The sequence below is a fragment of the Cryptotermes secundus genome, unplaced genomic scaffold (genome assembly GCF_002891405.2).
Source record: "Cryptotermes secundus unplaced genomic scaffold, Csec_1.0 scaffold614, whole genome shotgun sequence".
Taxonomy (NCBI): Eukaryota; Metazoa; Arthropoda; class Insecta; order Blattodea; family Kalotermitidae; genus Cryptotermes; species Cryptotermes secundus.
In genome coordinates this window covers 2040957-2066651 of record NW_019728501.1, presented here as the reverse complement: position 1 = coordinate 2066651, position 25695 = coordinate 2040957, and the positions used below count along the sequence as shown (strand labels likewise).

The 25695-nt window shown below is 37.9% G+C and overlaps 1 protein-coding gene across 4 annotated transcripts in view; it reads right to left on the bottom strand.

The window, feature by feature from the left end:
- Positions 1-526: 526 nt before the first annotated feature.
- Positions 527-25695, bottom strand: part of LOC111865214 (RING finger protein 207) — a 47076-nt gene continuing 21907 nt past the window's right edge. For 3 of the 4 annotated variants that reach the window (XM_023853073.2, XM_023853074.2, XM_023853075.2), the window contains 7 exons: positions 19939-20138; positions 15158-15409; positions 9894-10114; positions 7495-7595; positions 6528-6748; positions 2889-3099; positions 527-2130 (listed from right to left, as the gene is read on the bottom strand). In XM_023853073.2, coding sequence (XP_023708841.1) covers positions 1010-2130; positions 2889-3099; positions 6528-6748; positions 7495-7595; positions 9894-10114; positions 15158-15409; positions 19939-20138 — 2327 coding nt within the window. In that variant the 3' untranslated portion in view covers positions 527-1009. The remainder of the gene's footprint in view (positions 2131-2888; positions 3100-6527; positions 6749-7494; positions 7596-9893; positions 10115-15157; positions 15410-19938; positions 20139-25695) is intronic. The other variant, XM_033751744.1, reaches the window with a different exon arrangement.

The window sequence follows — 25695 nt, the reverse complement described above, 5'->3', positions numbered from 1 at the left end:
GTTACGCATATATTCCTGAATCTGCATATTCAAAGCCCAAGAGTAGTCTTCTGAAAGTATTCAGAGATTACCATAGCCTCTTATTGATTATAATAATAATCAAATGAAGCTTCTTCCTACCTGAATTTATAGGTCTACATGTGTATAAATGTATATTTAATTAAAATATAAATGGATGTGCTGCTACAACCATTACTTTGTTAAAACTAAACTTCGTTTCTTTTGAGATATTAAAAAAGGGAGTGGATCTGTCAAAATTATTATGCTTTGCATAAAACTAAAAACTAATCTAAATTCCGTGGCTTTAGTCTGCAGGCAAACTATACCGACCAAGCGACTGCCGCTTGTCGGTGAAGTTAGTTCCAACTATTGCGGATAGAGGTTGTTGCGTGGTCAGCACAATGTATTCCCACAGCCGTTAATCCCGGTTTTCTAGACCATAGCCACTAATTTTCCATTCAAGTAGCTCCTCAATTTTCCACATGAGGCTGAGTGGACCCCGTTCCAGACTACTTCTCAAAAAATCTGGTAGTGCCAGGAATCTAACCTGGAACTTCTGGATCTGTAGCCAGGAACTTTGACCACTAGCCCACAGAGGCATTTCTGAACTTGTATCTATGCAGCAGGGGATTTTAACAAAGCATAATGCAATACAAGCCATATAATCTGATGTCAGACTATACAGTTACAACTACTGTACATGCTGCATGTTTGAAAAATCAAATTTTCCTTTATTGTAATAGTATTTCATACTTTTGATTATTATTCTAGACTTATTTCAAATATTTTGTAGTCTTAGAAATTAGAGTTTTATGACTCTGTCATTCTTTGTACCATACATATAACCAAATAAGTGTAAACTACAAGGTATGCACTCTCTTCATTTCTTGCTTTCCCATGCTTCTTTATACATCCTGATAGCTTTGACAGTATCTCTAATTATCTCGGTGGTCCTCAGGAGGCCTATGGAAACCACAGTTACCTTCTTAATCCTCACATACCCATTTTCTCAATTTCCTCCTCCACTTTGTTTTGGTTGACTTTGTTTCCTCTGCTGCTGTTGCTGCTGCATGTGTTGAGTTCTTGTTTCTTGGACTGCTGCAACAAGTGTTCGCACTGCCTCTTCATGCCCTTCAAAACTGTCTGCTTTCTTCAAACTTCCTACTTCTCCCCTCAATGAACCCAGAGCTCCCTGACTTCCAGACTGAGCTGGACGTAGCTCAAAGCCACCACGAAATGCATCTGGATCTCTACAGAATTTTCCAAAACCTTCGCCTCGTTCATCTGCTCCTATACCCCTTTTTTTTGGTGGAAAGGTCTCCCATGATCTCTGCTTCTGCATTAACCGTGCTTTAGCACCTTTACTACTGGTACCAATTACAACAACAAGAGTCTTCCTATCTCCTAAATCAACAGAAGACCGTCGACTATTCACAGAAACTGTACTTAGAGTTAAACTCTCACATGAATTCTGTTTTCTTGCTTTATCTGCTGTCCCTCCCTGATCTTCTGTAGCATAAAAAACACTGTCTTCAGTATCTGAAGCTGGATATAGCCTCACAATCTTACCTTGCTGTTCACCACGATGCCTATGTGGAGATGTAGGTGTACTAGCAGCTGTACTTGGTTCCCGATGAATCATGGCTCTTACTGCTTGTTTTGTAATACCTCCCCCATCTGATCCTCCAACAGGGGATGTTGTAGCTTCAGATATGCGCTGATACTCACTTTCCTCTGTCCCTTGACTGTCAATGCCCTTCTCTCCTACTGAACTTGCCCGAATTAACCGGTGCCGCATCATTTCCTGCAGCTTTTCCTTGAGATGAGCCTCAAGCCTTTCTCTGACATCTAGGTGTCCGGCAAGATCTGAAGAAGGTATGTCTTCATGATGAGACTGTGGTCTCCGAGCTGTAGTAGGGGGTGGGGGAGGAGGCAAGTGGTGGTGACTAGCAATGGTGCCTTGCCCTGACATCTCAAGGCCAGAAATAGTGTCTGACCGATCAGAAGAATCTCGAGATCCCAGAACCTTTCCACTGATGGTGTGATAAAGAGATGCCACTTTTGATGAAGAACTTTCTCTTGAAGAAGCAGCAGCAGAGCTGTAACGCTGCGTAGAAGCGTCACCTTTGCCTACAAGACACATCCTCAGTCACAGATCACAGCAACTTGAATTCAGGACTACAAAAAGAGGGATCATCGAGATACCAAATTATCAGGAGGTAAGAGGTAATAATGTAGATTCTAAAGGGCTGACAATGCTGAATAATGCTTGGGATTACTGAGACAAATTGGGGGGGGGGACAATCTTAAGTAATAGTGTGGGTCTAGAACAGTAAACATTTTTGCCAGCTCAGGAGCAGAAGTAATGGAGAATAATGTAACTGAATGCAATAGGGTCTGGTTGTTACTATCACAGCATTTATTTACTTCATGCAAAGACTGATCTCTGCTGTTAACCAAAAGCTGAAATGACTTCCAATTTTTTTATTCAGCTGAACCTACAGGAAAACAACATTCCAATCAGTTGTGTCTTATTTCTAACTTCAGAACAGCAATTCATTTTAGATTTTTACAATTAAATAACATAACCTGCACCTTATAACTGATCAGTTACAGGAAATGGGAAGCATTTCAAGTCTCGTAACTTTTTTACATAGCAGATGCATTACATGAATCAGGTGTCATCACCTCACCTTACAAACTCACTTCCTTTCAATATTATATTTCAGCATCCTGTTACACTCACACAATATATATGGATAAATACCGTCTTAAGTGCAACAAATTTTATTGTAGTTTTTACTTCTTTTCCTCCTCCACACTACATGNCTTACAAACTCACTTCCTTTCACCTGAATTATTAAACATAAATCAACTATGAAACTTACCTGTTCTGAAAGCAGTACTCTTTCCTCCTCCCACTGCTGCCTGGGATTTTGTTTCACTTCCCTGATGTCCTGACGTTAACTTTGTTCTTCCACCTTCAACTACAGCAGAAACACCGCCACCACGTCCATCTGATTTGCTCCGTTCCCTTCCAAGTAATACCCTGGCCTCTTCCTGGACAGGAGATTTTTTTCGATCTTCTTTTGTACGGACCTGTTATTAAACAGAAAGTATGTACCCTAGAAAAAAGAATCTAAAATCCATGTGGGTTTGTGGAAAAAGAATGATGGTAATTATATAAATTCTAGTTTATTTATGAACCAATGTTTGAATTCTGCTATTACTGCAAGCTACTACGTCTTTTCCTCACTATGAACACAATATTTCACTTAGAAGCACTGGCCCTTTCAGTCTGGATTAGTTGATGTTTGATAAGATCAATGAAAGAAATGTGTACCACTTCTGATGCTGACTTACTGCTCAGCCCAGTCATTTTTATTCATTCTAAGAACTTCGTGGTGTGTTATTATCTCATCAAGATCAGATACAGTAAAAGATGTGCAAACATATGAACTTTTATTCAACCTCTAACTTCAATACTCGTATATACACGATTTCATTCTTTTCTAGTTTTCTGCTCATTTTACTCTATAAAACATTAAATTATATACTGATACTATACATTTTTTTCAGGGTCAACAGTTATATATTTTGTATCTGATACACAGCTTAATGTTCATGAACAAAGGGAATACCCATATGAGCAGATGACTCTTGCCAAGTATTGAAGTGTCTTTCTGGGAATTTTTTCCTATCATTAGCATTTTAAACAGCATTAAATAAGTGCTACACTGTTAATCACATATAAATATGCAACATGTTTATGTTCTTACAATATCTGGAATTTTATGTGTAATTATTTAAAAGCACATGCCTTTCAATATTGATATGAAGTAAGATGTCCTCCTTGAAATCACTTCATTCCCTGCAGTACAAAGCAACCGATCACTTGTTATTTGTGTGGAAGGAACAGGCAGGTACTTCAGGGAAACTTTGGGTAGGTGGCACTCTTTCTGGCTTTCCCACAACCAAATTAGGACATAACTTTTGCTTGAAATTGGTTTTCACACATGTTTGATCAGTTAGAATATGAAACACTGGAAATCTATGTAATAGTTTTTCTTTGGAAACTTCTTTAAAGCCTTTCCAAAATGATAATCTTGCAAAGGAAAAGCTTCTGCCTGAAAATTATCTTCAACTCTTTCCAGTGTTATTTCTTGAATTTCATCTTTTACCATATCATTAGTCAAATTTCTATCTCCCCACAAGAAAAAATTACTCTGAAGTATGGGTCTATTATTATTGCAATTAAAATTTCCTTGTTAGTTCTATATTCTGGAAAATGTGCTCCAAGTATTTCTGACATATTTTTGGAGAGAAATATGCAACCAAGTATGTAATAACTTGGCAGGTGATATCACCTATTGCACACTTCAGGAATGATGACGGATGAGTATGGAGCACTGTTGGCAGGAAAAAATCAAGGTTTCTGGAGGAAAGCCTGCCTCGGTTTCACTCTGTTCACCACAAATCCTATATGGACTGCCCTGGGAATTAACTTATTTCTCTGAGGCAAAAAGCACATGTCAAAACTGCTTTACCTATAGCATGGGCCTTCACTGAATGAAAATCTGGAGTGTATCAAAATTTTCTAAGCCCTTGCCCAATGAATGTTTGTCCAACATGGATTTCCTTCCTCACACAAAACTGAATGTGAATACTTATCTGTTAAACATGGAAAACATGAATATACACATTCAAACAAATATGCTCTAGTACTGTACACCAATATGTGATCTAATATTGCCCAAAGCTTCTGCATATCTCTCTTGTATCACTTTTCATTATGTTTTGTTACATTTATTAGTTTTATTTCATCTATATAAATACAGTCATTCAGTTGTGTGTGTGTGTAAAATTTCTATGTATCTCGGTATTAAGGGAGACTTCATGCAGCTGCACTCACATACACCCCACTTAACCCATGAAATATGTATTTTATGTACTTGCGTGTGTGTGAAATCTATGAATGTTGACATTAATGAGAGACTTCATGCAGACACATTCATATATTTCCACTTAACCCATAATGTACAAAGTTTGTCCAACATGATCTACCCTACACACTCTTCATGAAGAACCTAAATGGATGGGGGTTTACTATACTAAAATTTGTATAACAAACTTGTTTAAGATTCAAAGAACTTATGACTCAAATTCTGGATACTTGGCCAAAAGTTTCAAACTACATGATTTTCAACAGCCTTACAATCTGACTGTATCTGATTCATCCCCGCAACTTAACTGTTACAGTGAGATATCACATTGTACATGGTGTACATATTAAATGTATACTGTTCTACTGTGACAATGCTCACAAACAAAAGGAACAGGAATGAAAACTAAATACATGTGAGAAGGTTACATGACCATGTTTTTGTGATTTGTATTTCACATATCTTCAATGAGGGCACCATGAGCTGCCCAGCAGATATCACATTTATTCAATTTCAGTCCATATTATGTTAAGCAAGTTGAGTAAATGTAACCACTGGAGCTCTTATTCTTCCAGCAAGTTCTTGTAAAGAGGCAGCGAATGGTGGCATTCACACAGCATCCTTCATGTACCCCCATAAGAAAACATCAGGCTAACATGGTGGGCAAGTGGCAGGCCCACCTCTGCCACTCTGTATGGAAACTTGTGTGATTTAAGATTTCTGTCACTTTGTTTTGGAAATGTGGAGGCATTCCATCTTTTTGGAACAGTATGTCATCATGATCCTCTTCTTCCAGTACAGACATAAGGAACTCTTCTAACATGTCTAAGCATACTATACAAGTCACAGTATGTTCATCACAGAAAAAAAAAAGCCCAGACACTTTCAGTTTGGACAATCCATCAAATATGTTCAATTACATCATAAGGATTGTTGCTCCCCCAAATTCTCAGGTTATGTCAATTAACAATTCCATTAAACAGAATATGGCTTCATCACTGAAGACAATTCTGTCTGTAAGAAGTTTAATACCTTCAAGTCTTGAAAGAAGGTCACAGAAAATGTGCAACAAACTTGTCTGTCTTGGGCAGTTACATGTTGCAACAACTGACAACTGTAACTTCCAAATTTCAAACATTTCTGCAGAATTCCATATCCTACTGCCTGTTGCATGTCTAACTGTCTGGCTGCGAATGAAAGCTGCCTAAACTTCATCCACCTGAGATTCAGTGACTGATCATCTCCAAGGGTTTTTCTCTTTATAAATGTGGGCAATCTGATTCAACAATTTATACCACTTATAAAACAATATTATTTTTGGTGGTTCCCTTCCAAACACCATATGAAATCTCCTCTGCACTATAGCTGCACATCTATACATAAAATCACAGCATGCATTTATCTTTCTGTACTTGAGGAATTATTTTTGGGAATTCAACTGACACTTGGTCATATGCATTTAGTTTTCATTCCTGTGCTTTTCAGTTCATTAGCAATGTTACTGTAGAATGGTATACATTTCATGTGTACACTGTATTCAGGTACATACAGTAACACACCTCTAAACATGTTTACTCTTAGTACCTTCTCTATAAGCTGACTTAGAACACCCCGTTTCCCGTCTCTTCCTGTATCAACATTTTGCAAACTTTGGCCAATTGCAGGGGTCTGCTGTTGCCGACTGCCATAGATGCTGACACCACTACCACTAACATCCAACATGGCTGCAGTTACTTGCTGCTGTTCCCGGCCAGATGTACCTCGTGTGCGAGACACTTCCCTTACTGGTGCCTCTTTTCCATCCACTGTGAAGAATAACCTCAAAATAGCATTTCTATACATTCTGCATTGTCAGCAGGACTTGTGAAACACAAAGTATCATATCAGCACAGACTACACATCAGTCAGCCTCAGAAACTGCTTTAGATTAAATGGAACATTTACTTAAAAGTAGATACTAACAAAAATTAAATTCTGCCGAATAATTTCTGGCTGATATATAAGCATGATACATCCTATGCATCAGACACGCTTCTTGTTTAGAGTAAGGAATAAATGTCTGTGATTTTTTCCTCACTTCCCATTCCCCAACAGCAAAGATATACATTTTGGCAGAATTAACCCCATGCCTAAAAGAAGAGCCCAATTCCTAATTGTAACTTCTACACCTATCTTGTGTACTTCAAGTAGTTGAAAGGAAGATGGATTCTCAGCCTACATGTGATAAAAGATGAAATCATATGTTACTTTTTCTTTAATTATTCAATACAAATCACTATTCTCCAGAGATCTCAGGTTTACCATGCTTGTGCCTTAATATTTACGAGTTTTAATGCTCCAGCCAAAGGTAATGTTGGAGGTTATGAGAAGTGAAGACTGGAAAGGAATAAATACCTATTCTGGCATTTATCTCAAGGAACTGAGGAATAACCACACTTCCCAAACAAAAATGTTAATGAGATGACTGAATATGGCCTCTCAAATGTAAGACACACTAAAAAATATGAAGATGTCACCAATTAATTTTTTTACTTGAATGAATATTACTAACCTTTCATGTACATAATATTTTCAGCACTAGGAGAGGTCACCACTTGACCAGGATGCACACGACATTCACCCTTCTGTGCTCCTGATGAGTCCATTCTGTAACTGATTTCAATTAAAAATGTATGTTGGTTTATGTGGTACTTGGCTATGCATTTGTATTCAATTACATGAGAGTTCTGGAGAACAGATACTGCCACATTACATGTCATTCCTGCAAAAAGTTAGTACTATCGTGGACCACCCTAATACCCCTAGAAATATAATTTGCTTTAGCATGGTTACACAAGTTGCCCTTGGGTCACAGCATGTGACTATTAGTTACAAGCTTCAAAATTGCTAAAAATTAGTTTCCATTAATTAAATACATCATTAATTTTAATTAATTCTTTGAAAATTCTATTTCATGGACTTATATTTAAACTTGCATGATGACACACTATTGTCAAAACATACAGTTTCAAAAGTCATCAAAGGGCTCAGGTGTATTAATTAATTTACTGACAACACATTTTAGTACACATTACCCATGTCTAAGATCTTCAAAGTACCTGACTTCTCATTTTACATACACATTCCAAAGTCTCTGCCATTCCAGAAATAATTTTTCGAAGTCTTTCTGGCACATTCTTCACATTGCTATGAATGTCTATAGAAGATTCAAAATGAGCCCCTTTCAAAATTTTATTTTTGGAAAAACGACAGAAGGTGCCAAATCACAGGAATCTGGGGTTTTGGCCAAAAATTTGGCACATTCTTCACATTGCTATGAATGTCTATAGAAGATTCAAAATGAGCCCCTTTCAAAATTTTATTTTTTGAAAAACGACATAAGGTGCCAAATCACAGGAATCTGGGGTTTTGGCCAAACACTGCTTTACTGGTTGTTCTGTGTGAAAAGGTGCATTGCCATGACGTAAAATCTACTAGCCTTATTAAAGAAGAAGTTTCCCTTGTCAAATGCAACTGCTATGGAGGTGTAAATTCATAATGGAGACAGAGAATTCCACTGATAACAAGAAACCACATCAGTGTGATTTTAACCTTGACTTTGACATTGATACTTTTTATAATCTCAGAGACTCTTGGACTTTTTCATTGGTGACATATTGGGGCATATTAGAAGACAAATCTCTATTTTTTCTGAAAGGATCAATTCTTGCAACAGTCTTGCTCAAAGGTCTGAGCAAATGCCTTTCCTCCTGTTATAGCTTGGGAGTGATATATTTTGGTACCATTTTAGAAGTCTTCCTTCATATTCAGAACTTTAGTGAAAATCAATCTCACAGTTTCTCAGCTTATGTTGTTCCTTTCTTTCTTTCTTTCTCACCACCAGCCTTGTAATCATCCTCATCATAGTAGTCTTTTTCTCCTCCTAACCAACATCACAGGTGTCCCTATCTCCTCCAATACTAGGATTGAATGATATGAGCCCATTACAATGTTTAGAAATTTTTAAAACTGATTCCGCTTTCTGCTTTTCAGTCTTCCAATGTCTTTCCATCCTTTGGAATCATACAAATATAACCTTCTAACTTGCAATCTATTTACCCATGTTATTTCAAACTAAACTGATACTGCATTACTTCTACAAAATTCTCAGTTTGCAGTAGCAATCTTATTTCTGCATTTGGTATTCTGCCTCATAAAGTTACTCCTGTCCATGACTAAGTAATCTTACATCAGCAGTTTCTATTCTTTCTATTCTCCCTTTTCCTCAAAACCAAAATTTCACCTCCAAAACAAAAACTTCATTACTTAATGTGAGAGAAGCCGGGATAGTGCAGTCAGTATAGTGACTGGCTACAAGCTGGACAGCCCAGGGGGCAGCATGCGAGTCCTTGTCGAGGAAAATTTTTTATCTTCTTCACATCAACCAGAATGATTCCAGAGCCTGCTCAGCATCCTATTTGATGGGTACTGTGAGCTCCTACTCCAGGGGTAACACGGTTGAGGCATGAAGCTGGCCACTCACACCCAACTAGTGCCAAGGTCAAGAATATGTGGACATATACATTCACTCTCCCACATGCCTTCATTGCATAGTGCTTAGTTAGTTAAGCACAGGGACAACTTCACATTTTTATTTACCTTTATATTTAATGTAAGAGACAGATTCTGAAGATTATTATTATTATTATTATTATTATTATTATTATTATTATTATTACTCTTCAACCCCCTCACCTTTCATCCTCCTCCTCCTCCTCCTTTGATGGCTTCTCCTTTATGTGAGTCATCTACTATCAGTACATACAAATCTTGCCTGTAGTATAGGTATCATTCCTGTCCTTGACACCCATATTATTTCTTTTTCTTGTAAAATACTCTCCATTTCCGAAACAATTTCTGGTTTCTCTGAAATATTCAGAACAGAACAAGACATCTGTGAAATGAACTTACGAGGAAGCTGCATCAAGCTGCAACATACTGATATGTTCAAGCAAGCTCTGAAGCTGTTGGTGTGATGAAATTGGTTCTTGCGGCTGCTGCTGCTGCTGTACTGAATCGGTTGATGCCTGACTCCTTTCAGCTGCAGCCAACGATTTCACATATGGTTCTAGCTGATGTGCTATCAAGCTTAAATGTTTTACTTCAGCACGTAATGTAAGGATGTCATTCATCTGAAAAAAGTAAATAAAATAAAATCATCAATTTCAATCATAATTAATTTTTTAATAGGAGAATGTGATACAGAGTCCGCAAATCAACAAGTCCAGTCAAACCAATTTATCTTGACCACAAAGCACTGTTCTGGTGTTTATTTCTGCCCTTGGGTCAATTTTCCTGCTGAAAGGACTTTCATGAATGTGACCGATGGCATTATCAACAAAATTTTAATTAATTTTCTCACTTGATGAGATTTATATACCAGGGCATACTAATGTTTAGGAATATGTCTTAGTATTCTATATGTTTGTTCTGTGGTGTATCAAAATAATCATTACATCGTAAGTCATCACTTTTACAGATATTTATTACACAAAAACTGGCAAAAGTATCTTTAGTGTCTGCTGTTCTTGCCTCAAAAATAAGAAAGTTTCTGTAGTAAACTATGGCGTAACTGCTGTAACTTCGTTCTGACTACAGTTTTAAAAAAACAGATTTTAATTTATGCAGAAATCCTTAATATCACGTTTACTCAAAATACGTTTAGCCTGTACAACATCAGTACCTACATATGGAAAGGCAAACAGCAGAAACCTAACAAAGCTAATGTGGTGACTCTGCACCAAGCTACCTATAGCATATATGCCAAAAATTTGTTAAAGTACAAGGCAGCTCTAAGTGTTTTGTGTGTGTACCATTTTAAGGGTCGCCTGTACTGAAAAAAACTTATGTTTAAGTTAATATCAATTATAAAGTTTCCTTGCTAAATTAAAGTGCTGTGTTCCAAGGTGCATCAGCAACTTCTCTTGGCTTATATATGCCTAACATGATAGGTTGGTTTCTAATAACATTCACTTTTCTCATTCAAGAATCTCTCACATATACCCTTAATGGTGGTCCCTTTATTTTATTTTATTTTATTGTCATTAACATTTTCTACTCTATGATCTTTCGCTGAATAGTAAGTGCAAATGTTCACTAAGGTTTCATTCAAGACCTTTGCTCCCTAACATCCAAGGTTGTATTCTTTCATGTTCCTCTGATGGTACTTTTACCACCTTAAGCAAGACTCAAGACCAAAGAGCTATGGAACTTCCATAAGTCCATACTATCAATTTTCTGGAAGTTCTGTGAAATGTCTGGTCATTTATAAAGCTTTTGAGACACATTCAGGTATTTCTGTACCTCTTTAGTTGTGTCAAGTTTTTGGAGCAGAAGGACTTCTAAGGTGACCAACCAGAATGGCAATCACAATGATTCTCTTTCGCATAGGTAGAAGTGAAGAGCACATCTGGCTATGCTACCGATGTTTAGAATAGCTATGGTGGCTACTTTGTTTACTTAAGAAATTATTTATCTTATGTGATATACAAGGTGTTGTACTTTAGTGCCCTGCTGCACTGATTCGTATCCACAATGTGTATATATTTTCTGTCATTTAGTGCATACAATCTCACTTGTCACTTCACACGACATGTTTCGGCATCATTCTGCCATCCTCAGGTGTATCAATCACGCTAAACAATTGCATCAAGTGTTCATTAATAAAATGATATAAATTTTATTATTCAACAACGAAGAACACACATTTTATACCATTTTATAAATGGACACTTGATGGCAGGCAGTGCAATGGTTTAACGTGATTGATATACCTGAGAATGGCAGAATAATGCTGAAACATGTAGTGTGAAGTGACAAGTGAAATTGTATGCACTAAAAGACAGTAAATATTATGGATATACAAGGTGGTTCAAATATGACCAGGACTGATTTGTGTGTAAGCAAGCCGCACTGCACAGCAGCTGTGTGACCTTGAGAGAGTGAAGCAACAACCTCCACCCTCACTCCTGTTCGGGTTAGAATCTGTCCAGTCCTGTGTGGGAGTTGCTAGAGTGATGAACAATGCATTGTGATCAAATTCCTTGTTGGAGAAAACATCCCGTCCGCTGAAATTCATCAGACTCCAACAAAAATATGGGGAAGAGTGTCTCTCATGGACCCGTGTGTTTGAGTGGTGCAGGTGCTTCAGAGAGGGCAGAGAGCACGTGGAGAATGAACCGCATGACTGTCGGCTGCAAACATCCATCACCGAGCCAAACATTGTTCGTGCAGATGTGCTCATCCACGAGAATAGGCGCATTACTATCAAGGAATTTGGAGCAATGCTGTCTATCAGTGTTGGTAGTGTAGAACACATCGTGAAATACCACCTGTACTATCGCAAGGTGAATGCACGGTGGGTACCACACACTTTGATGGATGTGAACAAAATGGTGCGCATGGAAGCTGCCAGTCGTCTCCTACAGCAGTTTGAAGATGAAGGTGATGCATTTTTGAAGTCTATAGTGACCACCAATGAAACATGGTGCACTACTTCATTCCTGAGTCCCAGCAGTCATCACGCGAGTGGCGGCATATCAGTTATCCCAAATCCAAGGCGTCGCGGAGGAGCCGTTAGGCAGGAAAAGTGATGGCAACGTTCTTCTGGGACTGGCAAGGGGTTATCCATGTAGACTTTCTGACAGATGCCAGAACAGTCAATGCAGCTTATTACTCAGACCTCCTGGCAAGAGACGTGAAGGAAAAGCATTGATCCAAGGGGATGACAGGTGAAAGTGGGTAGCCTTCCTACAAGACAATGCACACCCCCATACGGCCAAAACAACAATGGAAACCTTCCGGAAATTGAAATGGAACCTTCTGACACATCCGCCGTACAGTCCTGATTTGGCCCCAAGTGATTTCTACCTGTTTGGAAGGCTCAAATCAGACTTGCGAGGCATGCGGTTTGTGGATGACGACGATGTCATCCAGACTGTTTGGGAGTGGATACGCTGCCAACAACAAGCCTTTTTTGAAAAGGGCATCAGGATGCTTCCAGAATACTGGGAAAAATGTGTTGACTCCAGAAGCGAGTACATTGAAGACTGACATGTGCAAGTAAGTGTTTGGCAATTATGGTTTAAAAAAAAAATCAGTCCCGGTCATATTTCAACCACCGTGTACAATTTTACAAATATATGTAAGTCATTACTTACTTACTTACTCATGGAGCTGAGCCCTTCTGGAGGAGATGCCAATTCTGCAGCTACTCAAGAATTTCCCAGCATTTTATGGAACCCGAAGGTTCATTACCGGGTTCACAAGAGCCCTCCACTGGTCCGTATCCTGGGCCAGATCAATCAAATCCATACAATCCCATCCTATCTCTCTAAGATCCATTTTAATATTGTCCACCCACCTACACCTTGGTCTTCCCAGTGGTCTCTTTCCTTCTGGCTTTCCCACCAATATCCTATACACATTCCTCGTCTCCCCCATTCATGCTACATGTCCTGCCCACCTGATCCTCCTTGACTTGATCATTCTAATTATACTTGGAGAAGAGTACAAGTTATGAAGCTCTTAAATGTGCAGTTTTCTCCAATTTTCTGTCACTTCATCCCTCTTCGGTCCAAATATTCTCCTCAACACCCTGCTCTCAAACATCCTCAGTCTATGTTCCTCCCTTAATGTCAGAGACCAAGTTTCACACACATACAAAATCACAGGTAAAATTATAGTTTTGTATATTCTAATTTTTATGTTTTTGGGCAGCAGACGAGAAGACAAAAGGTTCTGGACTGAATGGTAGCAAGTATTAACCGCGTTCAATCTCCTCTTAATTTTGATCTGTTATCGTTGTTCCCAAATATCTGAACTGTGCCACATTTTCAAAACATCTGTTTCCTATCTTTATGTCATGAGTTTGCCCTGCATTTTGGTGATGAGACAGCAACATATACTTAGCTTTCTCAGTGTTTACTTCTAGACCAACCTCTTTACTAGCGTCAATTAAGGTTTGTGTGTTTTTCTTTATGGTATCTACATTATCACCCAGTAGATTCACATCATCGGCATAGGCCAACAGCTGATTTGTCCCGTTTAATTTCAGTCCCACCTAGTTTCCCTGGACCTTCCTAGTGGCATATTCTAAAGCAAAGTTGAAAAGGAGTGGCGATAAACCATCTCCTTATTTTAGACAATTCTGGATAGGAAATTTATCAGACAAATGTTTTACTATGTTTTGTTTAAACACATTTTAATCAACATAACTAGTTTCATGGGTATCCCAAAATCTATCAGAATATTGCACAATACTTCCCTCCTAATTGAATCATAGGCTTTCTTGAAATCTATGAATAGCTGATGTACTGTCTCATCGTACTCCCATTTTTTCTCCAATATCTGACGAATGCAAAAGATCTGATCCTCAGGTTGCGGATGGAGGAGACGCCCTCCAGTTTTGGAGGGAAGCTGCGAATATATTGAATAAGGAGTCGCGGACAGCCGACAAGGGGTGGTCCTTCAGCTTGGGGGTTGGTCGTCGTGCTAACAACTCCTCACCGTAAGAAATAATTATGCTATGAAAATGAACACAATATTTAAGTCATACCATACAATAAATTCATTAGTGTTCTACTATAAACTACAAAAATCTGTATGGCGATATTCCATTGTGGCGGCGGTGGTTGTGGGGGTGGTGGTGGTGGCAGCAGCAATGGTGGAATATGGGTGGGAATGAAATAAAAATTTAAAGAAATATACCTGAAAAGTGAAAGAGAAATATACTATATCTGGTGACAAGCATCAAGTTCATAGTAGAAGAGTACAATGCAGTATCAGTAAATGGTAGAAGAAGAAGAAAAGTTGGAAATTCAACTTTATTACATGATAATGAAATACGAACTGTAACAAATTCTGATAAGTCTAATACGATCCCAACTGGCTGAGAGGCTAGGATTTGGGGTGGGGGCGAGAAAGAGAGATGTAATCCACATATACATTATTAGCTGACACAGCCATGCAGAAGTTTTGATTTTTAGTGCCTTCTTTTTGGTGCAGAGATCTCTCTTGTTGTTAAATTAGTTTTTCAAAATGGCCTAACAATTTTCTTACAAAGCCTGCAGCATGAGATCTGACAAAGAGGTTAAAAACAGTCTCACATAAAATCAAATATTTATTATTCTTTCTTCCTTTCCTGCACTCATCTGATGAGTATGACCCATTGTTACCTGTGACTGGAAGATCTCTTGTTCTACATGGATTCTACATAACTGTTCTTCCCACAGAGTATCAAACACATTCTTCAGCCTCTCCAGTTCCACCTGATGCCGTTCCAGCTGTTCCTCTAGAACCGCACACTCTCTTGTCACATGCTCATAACGTGCTGCTAAAGGAGGAGTGTGCGCTCTCCTCAGCAATGTTACATCACGGTGAAGTTCTCCAAGACGTTCTTTCACCCCGCACAGCTGCTGACTCAGTTCCTGAATAAATACCAACTATTAAAAGAACTTGCTATTGGCAGAGTGTCTTTTAGGTACCTGCTGGATTAGACAGTATCGTAAAATGTCACCAGACCTGTTTTGAGATGATGAGTCAGGATGACTGGCTTTCCATCACTGTCCACCTTTGTGTCAAAATAGTTTGTGCAACTCTTAATGTTGTTATTTTCGGTTTTTCTAAAAGAAAAATACCCCAATAAAACTGTATATTTTTAAAAGATGTATTGCCAACCTACAATTAATGGTGCCAGTCTTGTTTCTGTCTTGTAAGTTCATATGAAAGTCATACTGATCCTACAGGCTACAGGAAGTTAAAAAGAATCTATATCAGGAGGTATCCAGTGGCATAGTGGCACAACCTGTTAATAGGGTTTTGAAGTAGGAACCATTTGAAAGAAATTTAAATAATGAATATTTTGGTCAAATACTTCTAGTTTATAATGCAATACTGGTAAGCAACTAAGCACCCCCAGATTTGTTATTACTGTTTCTAAACTCAAGAGAATGGAAGCTAAGATTGGTCACTTAACTTGTAAATTACAGGGTACAAGTTTTTGTAACACTGCATAAATTTTCATTCAATGCACTTAAGCCTAGGATTAAATCCTTATGTGGACATCCTCAGCATCATATACACTGTGGTAACATAAAATATTATTTGTATTTCACCCCTCTTAGATCATGTTATTGTTCATCAAGAAGGGCTTACAGTTACTTTGAATATTTCTATCCTTTGCATGTCATTTCAACTGCAGGAGGTGCTTTGCACACTTATTTTCACAATAGTCTGTGTACATTCATGTGATTATAAAAATCTTGAAGTAGCAAATTACATAGAAATTTCAATATCATGGAATTTTAATATTTTTTTCTTTTTGTAATTCTGCACATTTCTCAACACATCAACTTCAAAGCAGAGAGCACAGTAATCGTTTCTTAACCCAGTCAAAACAGAATTGGATATCTTAAGAAATCATATTTACAAGAGAAATTTTATGCTGGTAAACTGTGAAGGTATGAAATGAAGGCACAGACTCAATATTCATCCATGCAATTCACTGTGATATGTTTAAAACTGAAGATTTTTACATATATTCCACAGTTACTACAAGTACTATCATTATGAAATTATGTAAAACTCACAACTTTATCCTCCAGGATTTGTGAGATCTTTCCCCACTACTACAAATTTCAAGTTCCATTAAAATTCACTTTAATGACATATCATTGGATTTATAGTAAATCAACAACTATTTTCCATGATACAATAGCCATGTCACTTGTAAGTCTACCTTCCATATAAGATGAAATCAAATTTTGATTAATTTTCTTACTTGCACCCTACAGATAAAATTCTTACGCACAATTTGCCTGCGCAAACATAACTTTCCATGATCAGCCGAACATTTTTCCTTACATGAGAGAGGAATCTTTCATAGACGTTTTACTGACAGAAAACTTCATTCCTGTTACTCTGTTCTGCTTTTCTTCTACACATTAAATCATTTTAAAACAAATTTATAGGAAAACGGTTCCATACTAACTGCACTCACACTACATTTATATTAACACACGAAATAAGCATGGTTGCAAGTGTTGCCAAGACAGGAATAAATAGTGCTATAAAACATGAAATATGATCCACAGTGACTGAAGAAGAAACAGTTTTGAAGAACAGCAATTCTTAATGTGTTGACAATTCAGTTGAAAATCATGAAGAAAACTGAGGACTGAAATCTCTTCCAGAAAACAAAGGTGCAGCCCATTAATCTCTTCAATATAACTAATAATCATTGATTTAAAACTGGCATCATACACAATTCATAAAAATAAAGAAATCTGCATATTAAAAGACTATGAATTCCATGTGGTCTCCCATTATTTATTTAACTTGAATACTCTTAGATCCTATCAAAGCAAGCATAAAAAGGGGTAATATAAATTAAACATAAATTTCAATATTAGCTTTAATACCATACAATATATCCCATATCAGTTCTTAAAAGCCACTGCAAAGGAACACTACACTTCCTCAAACTAAGCAAAATCTGACAGCAACAGCATACAGTACAACTGGTCCCAAGAGTTGATCACTTAAGATGCCCGCCCAGATATTAATGGAAAACTGATGGTGATGTCTTGATGCTGTGATGATGTGGGGGCTGACATCCATCCAGACATGAGCAGCATGAAAGTTCACAATACCACCCTTTGTGAATCCCACCTCATCATTAATCAGGATATTATGCACAAACTGTGCGTTTACAACGCATTTTGTGGGATGCCACTGCCAAAACACTACATTAGCATGATGGTCAGGAGCAAGGGTTTGTGCTCACTGGATGTGTATGGGTAAACTGACTGTTCATGGAGAACTTCTCAGACAAGGGGAACACAGATACCTTCAGCAGCTCCAATTCTTTGCACGCTGGTTCCGGGAGCTTCTTCCACTCTTCTCAATATGCAGCCTTCTTGAAAATTCACCCATATCTCAGAATTTCCTCATCCAAGTGAGTACTACACCCTTTTAAAGCCTGTAATCCTATTTTTAACCATCTGTATATGAATCAAGCCATTATTTTCCCTCATGCAACCCACAGGGTTTTCGTACACATACAAAAACCTTCGATAACAACAAAGTTGTTGCTGCCATGCAGTGCCTTAACATTTCACTGCCCAAATGTGCTACTCCTGTGTATCTTTGGCCAGCATTCACTGTCTCTGCCTTCATACTGCTACCCATGTCTCTTAGTTTTTGACAATCCCAGCTTAGGGCATGGTCAGAATGACCCATGTCTCTTAGTTTTTGACAATCCCAGCTTAGGGCATGGTCAGAATGACCCATGTCTCTTAGTTTTGACAATCCCAGCTTAGGGCATGGTCAGAATGACCCATGCCCTATAGACCAACCTGCTGACCTTGCTTGTAGAATAAAACCAGTGCACACTGTTTGTTACTGTTGTACCATTTCCTTAACTCCAGACTTTATTTTTTCTAAATCTCCAAGATAGTCTAGCAGCATAAAAAAGGGCTATACCTTCATCAACATATATTTCATCAGTGTTACACACCTTAGGACAAAACAAGTGCATTGGTAACTCAAATATGCACATCCTCTCTTTCTGAATATGAGTGCAAATCATCAGTAAGATTTTGCCTTTCATTGTACTGCTTTTCCACTTCTTGGAGTACAGATGAACTCATTCCTACTCAATAAATGTGACTGGCACTTCTAGGAAACTGAAAGCAGGTGGATAGTGAAGATGCATAAAAATAGAAACTGAAAGCAGGTGGATAGTGAAGATGCATAAAAATAGAAACTGAAAGCAGGTGGATGAGTGAAGATGCATAAAAATAGAAACTGAAAGCAGGTGGATGAGTGAAGATGCATAAAAATAGAAACTGAAAGCAGGTGGATGAGTGAAGATGCATAAAAATAGAAACTGAAAGCAGGTGGATGAGTGAAGATGCATAAAAATAGAAACTGAAAGCAGGTGGATGAGTGAAGATGCATAAAAATAGAAACTGAAAGCAGGTGGATGAGTGAAGATGCATAAAAATAGAAACTGAAAGCAGGTGGATGAGTGAAGATGCATAAAAATAGAAACTGAAAGCAGGTGGATGAGTGAAGATGCATAAAAATAGAAACTGAAAGCAGGTGGATGAGTGAAGATGCATAAAAATAGAAACTGAAAGCAGGTGGATGAGTGAAGATGCATAAAAATAGAAACTGAAAGCAGGTGGATGAGTGAAGATGCATAAAAATAGAAACTGAAAGCAGGTGGATGAGTGAAGATGCATAAAAATAGAAACTGAAAGCAGGTGGATGAGTGAAGATGCATAAAAATAGAAACTGAAAGCAGGTGGATGAGTGAAGATGTCATAAAAATAGAATGTGATGGACAGAGGGGCTCCCTTATGAAAGATTCACATATTGGGTGTCTTGCTATATTCAAACAGTCAATGACTATGAATTTTGCCTATTATTTCATATGAAAGCAGCAATAATAAACAGCAACTTGAAAGTGTGTTAAACAAGGGGAAGTGTAACAGCTACACAGTCAGGTTCAAGATGATAGTTACAGACCATTCAGAAAAGAATAGAAATTTTTCTTTCTCACACAACTCATCTCTTTCTCAGTATTACGCAGCTGTAATTTTTCTAATCTCAGTCAAATGTACTCAGACTAGTAATAGTAGTCATACACTTTACCAAACTTTCAAACAAACTTTTGGATTAAAAATGAATAAATTATGTAATTAAAGTAACGCCACTGTTCAGTGGATCAGTATTATAAATGAGAAAACTAGGTCTGATTTCAGTCCTGGGAGACCCCCCCCCCCCCAAGAGGAAATTTGTTCCTGTGTTTAATTTAGCAGCATGCTATGAAGACACAATGAAGGAGTGGAGATACAACTCCATGCATTCTCCTGAAATACTGCTAATCCATGTCACAATTACAGAAAAATTGCATGCTTCCCCTCGCTGATTCTCCACAGACAATATGTACCTTGATCTGAGAATCAAAACTACGGCAGTGGTTTGAGAATGGTCCCTCTCCTTCAAGTGCTTTTGCTCTTAATGCTGAGTGCTGTCGTCTGGAGGGAGGTGGATGGAAATGTTGTGTGGCAGATGGTTGTGAACCACCATGTTGCTGTTGTGAGGGTTGCTGTGACTGCTGCACTTGTGAAGGTTCATACAAACCAGGTCCTGCAGGATAATTTTCATAATAAGACAACCAATGAATTGCTGGGTCACCTCCACTTACAGCTGACAATATACTACGGGATACATACCTCTCAAACTGGTAACATTGGTAAGCAGTAAACTAGCTGCTCATCACCATTTATAAAGTATATTTTAACTTTAATGTTTTACATTCTAACCAGGTACTGGCACTCAGGAACTTAAGAAAATGTCACTTCATCATGCACCTAAAACCAGGTTTCCCAGTGTTAGGAGGAAAAAAAATACTCTAATATTTTCTAATGCCTTGTGCAGGAGAACTGAACCAAATTTGGTTATGCTGGTATACTTGCATACAAGTAAAACCCTATTTCATCTACCCATAAACAAACCTTATAATTTCCATGAAATTAATTAAACCAGATACATATAATATATGTTCACTTCTTGCAGTTATTATTACAAATAATTCAGATGCTGGATAGAAAATTATTTGATGAATTTTTACAACTTCTGTATTACATCAATAAAGAGTACTACCATTATGTAATTCTTACATAAACTGTATACATGGTGTCCCATGAGGAAAGGTCAATATTCTGGGAGGTATTAGTCATTCTAAGCAAAAAAGTGTATATGTACATGTCCCATTCCAAAGGGTTTCTGAGATGGATGTTACTGCCTGCATAAAGGAATATCAAGATGCACTCAGATGAGCAACACATCATGTACTAACACGAGCTGCAAAATGCACTGATGTTGACGATGGAATTTTCTAAATGCATTATTCTAGGTACTGTACCAACTTTGTCACTTGAACAATAAATACTGGTATTAGAAACAGTATGTAATAACTCTTTCTTATAAAAAATTTTGGAACTGTACAGTGAAATAGCTCTATTTCGGGAACTATTTGGAATAGGACACATGTACATAATCTTTTTTGGTTAGAATGACTGATACTATGACCTCCCAGAATACTAACCTTTCCTCCTGAGACATCCTGTATATGAAATGTATTTGCCAACCTTGTCCATGTGCTAATAACAATGCTTGAGGGTACAGTTGGGGCATGAAGGTAAGGTCCAATTTATTCTGTATCTTTTGTAATAGCTGGTGATGAATAATCAGCTCCCTTGAACTAATCACTATAGCCCTGGGAAGAAACTCGGTGTCCATTTAATAGGAGGTTGGTCCCTGGAGCCAATCTGGACATAGTGGCAAAGCAAAGAGTACCTGCTCTTGCCAGGAACTGAACCCTTATAATCAAACCTGTGGCCAGACACTTCACTGTATGAGCTATCATGCTTCAGATTTCCCATTACAATAATTATTAAACTTCTGTATAACAAACATAATCTTCTAATCCCAGAAACTCAAATACAACACAAGTCCCATGTAAAAGACCAAATATTAGTTTACCTGAATGCTCTTATTTGGAGTTTTCACTATACATAAAAACACAAAAAGCAAGGAAAAGTGAGCTTATAAAATATTACAAATATGGAATACAGTAAGATGGGAATAAACACAAACTAATACATCCATTTCATTTTGAACCCACTAACAAACACACTCAAACAAATATAATAGCCAGGATTTACAATTAGGTTGAGCATTCAGAACATTTAGAAAACACGGATTTATACATATGCTTGAAAATTAGTCATAATTATTCCATATCTCAAGTAGGAAGGACTCTATACCAATCCTAGAACTGCAGCATTTACTTTGAGGATTTGTAACAAACATCAGAAATTGCACTAATCTATTCTTAGTGACTAACTCCACAGAAAAGAGACCTTAACAAATGCTATTTCTTTAAAATCCACTTTAATATTATCCTCCCACCAATGTGTAACTAGGTCTCTGAAGTGGTCTCTTCCCTTCAGAGTTTTTGACTAAAATGTCACATGCCTCTGTCCTTATAATTACATTATTTACAATCTGACTTACAGCAAACCACATTCTACAAAAGAATTAAACAGCATATAAATTTTAATAGTAGCGGCTATGAAGTAGTAAAGAATCTTTTGTGTGATACTGCTGCTGAATCATCCATCCAACCATCCTAGTCTCTAAAAGTACTACTGTGGCCATCAACACAACAATCTATAAGTAAATGATATCAATGCACTAATATTTGTTTGAATTATACATACATTTACATACTTATATGTATGCATATACTATATTTGTTATACATATATAAAAGACCATGGAGACCCACAGTGTAGACAGATGTCGAGGCACCCACATTTTCTAGATTATCGCCTAACAGAAGGCAGTAAGGTTGCCAGCCTCATGAGGCTACTCTTTAGCCCCAGGGCCAGAGTGTGACTGGAAGGATTAGGTCAACTGAAAAAATTCAATGACATCATGGGAATTGAACCCACAACTTTCTGGTTTGTAGCATGTTGTGTCAATGGCCACAGTAGTACAGACTGTCTACAATGAAATGTGTTGATCTTGAAGATATTTTAGAAATAGGAAAATAGTTTCTTTTTCAGATGTTTAGGGTCTCCTGTGTACCACAGGAGTTCCAATTCCCACCTAAATTTTCAGGATACCTCATGGGCCACCACTGGGTCACTGCTGTTATTTAATGCAAAGATGGTGTCAGCTCAGGAGAAGGTGCGAGTTGTTATGTAGTTTTCTGAGTTTAAGTCCATCGTGAAGGTGCAAAGGGAGTTTCGTTGTGTTTATCAGAAAGCAGCACCAGACACAAAGAGGATCAAAGCATAGCACAGCAAGTTTCTGCAGACTGGGAGCATCTTGAAGAGGCACGGAGGGGGCTGACAATGTGTCTCCGATAAGAAGGTAGAAAAAGTCCATATGGTGTTCATTTGAAGTCCAAGGAAGTCAATTCAACGAGCTTCACAGGAACCGCAGATGTCATGAGAAATTGAGACTGGGAGCATCTTGAAAGGGCACGGAGGGGGCTGACAATGTGTCTCCAATGAGAAGGTAGAAAAAGTCCATATGGCGTTCATTTGAAGTCCAAGGAAGTCAATTCATTGAGCTTCACGTGAACTGCAAATGCCATGAGCAACTGTGCATAAGGTTCTCTGAAAGCAGATGTCTCTCTATGTGTACAAGGTGTAGATTCTGCAGGAGCTGAAACCAGAGGACAACCCACAGCAACACAATTTTGTCTGTGACTGGCTTGACTGAATTGGCAGAGACCTCAACTTTCTGACAAACATCACATTTTCCGAGTACACTTTTCCTGTCTGTGGTGCTGTAAACACATATAATGTTTGGATATGGGGATCACAGCAACTGCACAGCATCATGGAACGTGTGAGACAAAGTGAATGTCTGGTGTGGCATCATTTGCAACATGATCATCAGATCATTTTTCTTTGAGGAGAAGACTGTCACAGGTAGCTCATACCTGGACATGCTGCAGCTCTATGCCTTTCCTCAGCTAGAACAAGTGCAGCCAAATGTATTTTCTCAACAAGATGGAGCTCCACTCCATTGGTTGCTGGACATGCAGTGAGTTATGAATGCAACATTTCCAGGCTGTTGAATAGGACGAGATTGTCAAATGGCTTGGCCTCCACGTTTCTCTGACATCATGCCATAGGATTTCTTTTTGTGGGGCAATGTGAAGGATAGAATTTATGCCACTAAAGTGCGTGACCTTCAGGCCCAGCCTATGGAAGTTGTCGGTACAATCACTCCAGACATGTTGCAGCGGACCTGGGCAGAACTTAATTACAGACTAGATATTCTATGTGTCACCAACAGTGCTCACATAGGAGTGTACTGATGTTTTAAAATTAAACTTTGTGTGTTGGTGACTGACAGCTGTCAATAATTAGGCCATATCTCTATTCCTTACTTCCTGAGAATATGACAAAATCAGGGTGTTTCATTGTAGACACCCTGTTCTGTTAATGATACACAAGAGGATGCAAACAGTAAATATCCTAGCCTCTGTCAACCTTGAATGTGGTGCATCTCTGAGATGAGAGAACCTGTGAGAAGGACTCTGATACCCCTGATGGCCAGCAGAGGATTCTATAGTTTAGCATGGACTCCAAACCAAGGTAAGCAGACCTGGTTCTCCTCACATTTACAGACTTTTACCATTGTTGCACATGAGTCACTCCAGTATAAAACAATTCTGAAATGGACTCCAAGACACATGGCATAGCAATTCAAGGCCTTCTCCCTTGAAAACAAAATCCCTATATTTTGTGTTAAGTGGAATTGTTGAATTACAAGGGACATTTACAAATCAGACGTCTCATTTTATGGAACAGGAAAACATCCACAGGCCATGTGCACTGCATCATGGACTCACACAAAACGGTCCACTACACACTCTAACTCTTTTAAAGTGGTTATTGAAAATATACATAGGGCTGAGTTGTCTTTGGAAAAATTCACAAAACCTGATGTCATGAAGTGACTGAATACAGTTTATTATATTGCACTTCAATCTTACTAAAATAATAGAAAATGAGTTACGATGTCAACCCTGTAATATCTATGAACATACGAAAAACAATTCTATGCTCCAGGCAATCACTCAGTGTTTATTTCCTCCAATAAGGGTTACAGTGGTTAAACATTTTGTAATGCTCATACACATTCATCATATAGAAAAGTGCATAATTTCTCCTTCATACATTTTTACTGCTCATTTTTGGATCTAGACTGCAGAGTTTATCATTCTATCTACCTTTGATTTCTGTAAAATACCAAACAATAATTAATTATATGGTAAATATCTAAAATTATTTAGCTAAAACATTTTTGAGAGCATATTATGCTCTGAGTAAGCAAGAAAAGTTCTGTGTATTTAGCCTGATCTCTGATATGGTGATTTCAGTTCCCGTCATATGTTAAACACAGAATTTAGTTAACGTTCTCATGGTGATGTAATGACCTATCTGACAATGAACCCTCAAAGATGTTTTAGGCAGAGTTAAGAGAATACATCTTTCTTTTTTAGTAACATATAGAGAATACTATCAAAGGCATGGCTAGGAGAGTTTTAGAGTATGGAACGGACAGAAAGGAAAGGAGAGGAGACTGAAGAACAAATAGAAGAGAAATGTCGAACTCCAAAAGCCATAAATCAGAAACTGCATTATGTCCTGTGAAATCCTGATGTATCAATGTATGCTGTCTTTCCATACAGAACAAATACTCATGGCCTGTTACTCCTTTACCTATTACCTATTAAGACATAAGCCGAGACTGACATCTCACCGAATGTAGCACAATGTCTTGGACATGCACTTTATTTATAGCTCTGTTACATTAAGTAATGATGTGTATGTTTGTGACATATATATGTTATTGCACATTATATGATGCATGGCCTGTACTGCAATAAATTTGTTTTGGAGGACTGTTTCAAGTGGGACCAAATTACTAGATGGAGTCACTGAAGTAAATTTTAAACACTTTCTACGCTATTTAATGGATCAATAGCAAAAACAAATAAGTTACTTCCCTATTGCATATTATATATTGTGATGTAACAGGTGGAGGGGGACGCAGTGTTGACTGGCCTGTTACTGTAGCAGCGGCAGTTGCTCCGATGCTGCTACGTCACTTC